Source organism: Pelodiscus sinensis, chromosome 30 (assembly GCF_049634645.1).
Source record: "Pelodiscus sinensis isolate JC-2024 chromosome 30, ASM4963464v1, whole genome shotgun sequence".
Classification (NCBI taxonomy): Eukaryota; Metazoa; Chordata; order Testudines; family Trionychidae; genus Pelodiscus; species Pelodiscus sinensis.
Window position 1 is genome coordinate 5,109,725 of NC_134740.1, and position 3,845 is coordinate 5,113,569.

General features: G+C 50.6%; 1 protein-coding gene across 1 annotated transcript; it reads right to left on the bottom strand.

Moving 5' to 3' along the window:
• Nucleotides 1–946: 946 nt before the first annotated feature.
• Nucleotides 947–1,888, bottom strand: LOC142821131 (olfactory receptor 10A7-like). Its single transcript, XM_075911930.1, has one exon. It carries the CDS (start codon nucleotides 1,886–1,888, stop codon nucleotides 947–949), a length of 942 nt encoding a protein of 313 aa, XP_075768045.1.
• Between the last annotated feature and the right edge of the window lie 1,957 nt (nucleotides 1,889–3,845).

The following is a 3,845-nucleotide window of genomic DNA, read 5'->3' on the forward strand; positions in this document are numbered from 1 at the left end:
CCGGTTCTCCACGCGGTTAGTTTCAGTCCAGGTTTTCCTAGGTTCCCTCTCGCTGTGTGTATCTGGCGCAGCGATACAGGGCGGTGTCTGCGGGCTGCAGACCGCTCAGCTGCAAGGACACTGCCGCACGGTCACTGCTGCCCCCAGGCGGCTCAAGGCGGAGGTGCAGGCTGGGTTCTTGTAGAATCTCTACTAGGTTCTGTGTCGCTGTGTGTGCGGAACAGTAATAGCGGGAGGTGTCCTCCGGTTTCCCTAACCCAGCCCGTGCTGCAGCTGTTCCATTTTCACCTACGCAACCCTATGGGCCATAATCTTAGAACCCTTAACTGAGTACTGGGCACAGATGTAGTCTCCTCATCTCAAGAAAGATCTATTGGCATTAGGAAAGGTAAAGAATAGGGCAACACAACTGAGGAGGGGCTTGGAATGGGTCCCATGTGAGGAGAGATTAAAAAGACTTGGACTTTTCATCTTAGAAGAGAAGAGACTAAGGGGAGATATGCTAGAGGTCTATAAAATCATGACTAGTGTGGAAAAAGCAAATAAAGAAAAGATATTTACTTATTCCCTAAATATAAGAATTAGGGGTCACCAAATGAATTCAATAGGCAGCAGATTAAAAGAAAGAAAAGGAAGTTTTTCTTCATTCAGCACACAGTCAAGCTCTGGAACTCCTTGCTAGCGGATGTGGTGAAGTCTAGGACTTTAATAGAGTTCCAAAAAGAGCTAGCAAGACTCATGGAGGTTAGGTCTATGAATGTCTATTAGCCAGAATGGGTAGGAATGGTGTCCCTAGTCTCTGTTTGTCTGGAAATGGGTGAGAGGGGAGGGATCAATGAGGATTACCTCTTGTGTACTCTCCCTCTGGGGCACCTTGTACTGGCCACTGTTGGCAGAGAGGATCCTGGGCTATATGGATATTTGGTCTGACCCAGTGTGGAAGTTCTTATGTTCTTAATTCTCTGCAAGCTTTACACAGGGCCTCCTGGACCTCTCTGTTTCTCAGGGCGTAGATGAGTGGATTGACCAGGGGCGTCAGGACAGTGTAGGAGACAGAGAGAACTTTCTTGAAGTCGCTCAGGAGGTCGGTGGTTGGGAACATGTAGACAATCATGAGAGCTCCATAGTAAATGCTCACCACGATGAGGTGGGAGGAGCAGGTGGAAAAGGCCTTTTGCCTCCCAATCGTAGAGCGGATTCTGAGGATGGTCCTGAGAATGCAGATGTAGGACCCCAAGGTGAGTACGAAGGGGACGAGTAAGAAAATCAAGGCGACTGTGAACGCCAATGTGTCCATCAGCAGAGGGTCATTGCAGGAGAGTTTTACAAGGGGAATAAGGTCACAAAAGAAATGGTCGATACCGTTGGGGCCACAGAAGGTTAACTGGGACATTGGCACTGTGGTTATACAACAAGCAAGCAAGCCGCCTATCCAAGATCCCACAGCAAGCTGGAGGCAAGACCTGCCACTCATCCGAGCTGCGTAGTGCAGGGGGTTGCATATGGCTAGATACCGGTCGTAGGACATCACTGTTAGGAGGAGGCATTCTGAGCCTGCCAGAGCACCAAAGAAGTAAAATTGTGTGAGACACCCAGTGAAGGAAATTGTCCAGTCCCCAGTCAGGAGCCCGGCCAGCAGCTGGAGCAGGAGGGCGGAGCTGTAACAGATCTCCAAGCAGGACAAGTTGCCCAGGAAGAAGTACATGGGGGTGTGGAGGTGTCGATCGGCCACAACCAACACTATGACAACGATGTTTCCAGCCATGGTCACCAGGTAGATCACGAGAAAGAGCAAGAAGAGAGGAACCTGCAGGCCAGGAAGATCCCCGAATCCCAGGAGGATAAATTCTGTGACAGACGTTTGGTTTCCTTGTTCCTGCCTTGCCATGGGGTGTGTCTGTGGGACAGAAACAGGGTCACTGGGAGCAATAACTGACATTCATTGCAATATGGCAGCCTGTGGCACTGGACTTGGACAGGGGGTACAGACTCCCTGACAGATGTGACAGACGCTGGTTCAGACAGTCACTCCGGTCACTGCCTGGTAGCTAAAAGCTGAAGGAGGGAGGGGGAGCTGGGCCAGGAGGGAATATTTGACAGGGAGCTCCAGCAGAGAAACCAACCAAGCAAACAGGCCTGGGACTTGTAAGAGCCGGGTGAGGAGCTTCCCTTTGGCCTGGCCCCCGGTTCTCCTCCTCATCCGGTCCTTGGATCTCTCGCAAAGCCTAGGTGTGACTCAGCTCTGGGGGACTCATGGACACATGCAAATAAGGCCAAAGAGGGTGGGGGAGAGTCAGGAGTGCTGCCCAATCTTGCATAACTTGTACAGGACAGCGAGACCAGGGCAATTGGACCTGAAACAACCTGGTCCTAGTGCATCCCATTTTTATAAGAAAAATTCCAGAGACATCCGGAAAACTATTAATTAAGCACTTTTGCAATATTTTGGCCCAGCAAAATGTACCCTAAATATTGACATAATAGGTATCGTACACGATATGCAGTTGATTGGTAGTTATGACTAGAATCACCAAGTCTCGCTTTGCTGTAAATTGGGTTTAGTAAGGAGAATGATGGGAGGGAATAAGCAGGAATGACCCACAGGTTTTGCTTTTGCTGTAACTAGAAATACTGGAGCCCTTCCCCATACCCAGCATTCAAAGGAACCAAAACCTCCTGCCTGGTACTCTAGGTAGCATACGGATGAAGTACAACCAAACTAGGCTTAATTATTGTATGTTCATCTCCACCTTGAATGTGCAAGCAGGTGTGGTTGTCCTATCCCAAAAAATCTACACTAAGTATGGAAAAGGTGCCGAGAGGGCAATAAAACACGAGGGGCTTGGAAACAGTTTCAAAAGCGGGGAGAAGAAAAACATCGAAATTGCGCAGTTATAGATGGTCCGTGAAATCATGAATGATCATCTCCTGCAGGGGTGGGCACTAAAACTGGGCCATTTCACCAGGGTCAGCCCCTGCTGGGCTGCCGCCGCCATATTTACCTGCACCTGCACTGGTCCTGGAGATCGCAGCTCCCAGTGGCCAGGAATGGTGATCCATGGCCAATGGATGCTGTGTTCCCCGTACCTGAGGCGGTGCAGGTAAATGTGGTGGGGCCGGGGCCTACAGGGGTTAACCCCCAGAGACCGAACCCAGCCACAGGCCAGTATTTGCCCACCTCTGCCCCAGAAACGCGTCCAGCCTTGATTTAAATCTCAGCACAGCAGGAGAATCCCCCACAGGACAGGGTGGGTTATTCGGATGGCTCACTCCCCTCAGTATCAACACTGGGAACCTTTGCTCCAGTCTCTGTTGTTCTAGTTTCCACTTCCAGCCATTTCATCGCGTGACATTTCGGTTTGCTGGACCCAGCTCTGTGTTGCCCGGGTAGGTACCTACAGGCCAGGATTAAATTACCCAGCCAGCTTCTCCTTGCTAAGAGGAGCGTCTGGAGACTGTTACTGCAAGGAAACTTCCCAGAGCTTCAGACACTCTTGTGGCTCGTTTCTGAACACGCCTTAATTTCTCAGTAGCTTTTTTCAGATGGGCATCGCAAAACGGGACGTGGGATTTCCGCATGTGCCAAACACAGGGGAGAAAGGACACCTCTTCTCCTAGTAACTATTCCCCTGATTTAACAGCCAAGAAAGCAGTCAGCCTGTTAGGTCACAGGGTGACCCCCGCACCTGCTGGGTGTGGTTCATTGTCCCAGCTAGTGGCACCGACACCACCTACTGTGAGTGAGAGAGAATGAGCTCGCTCTACAGCCTCAGCGGGGACCCAGCTGTTGTTTTGCTCCAGCAGTAGCGGTTCTGAACCTTTTTCAGTCCACATACCCCTTGGTC

Coding starts and splice junctions, on each gene's coding strand:
- LOC142821131 (XM_075911930.1), bottom strand. CDS start 1,888: ATGGCAAGGCAGGAACAAGGAAACCAAACGTCTGTCACAGAATTTATC.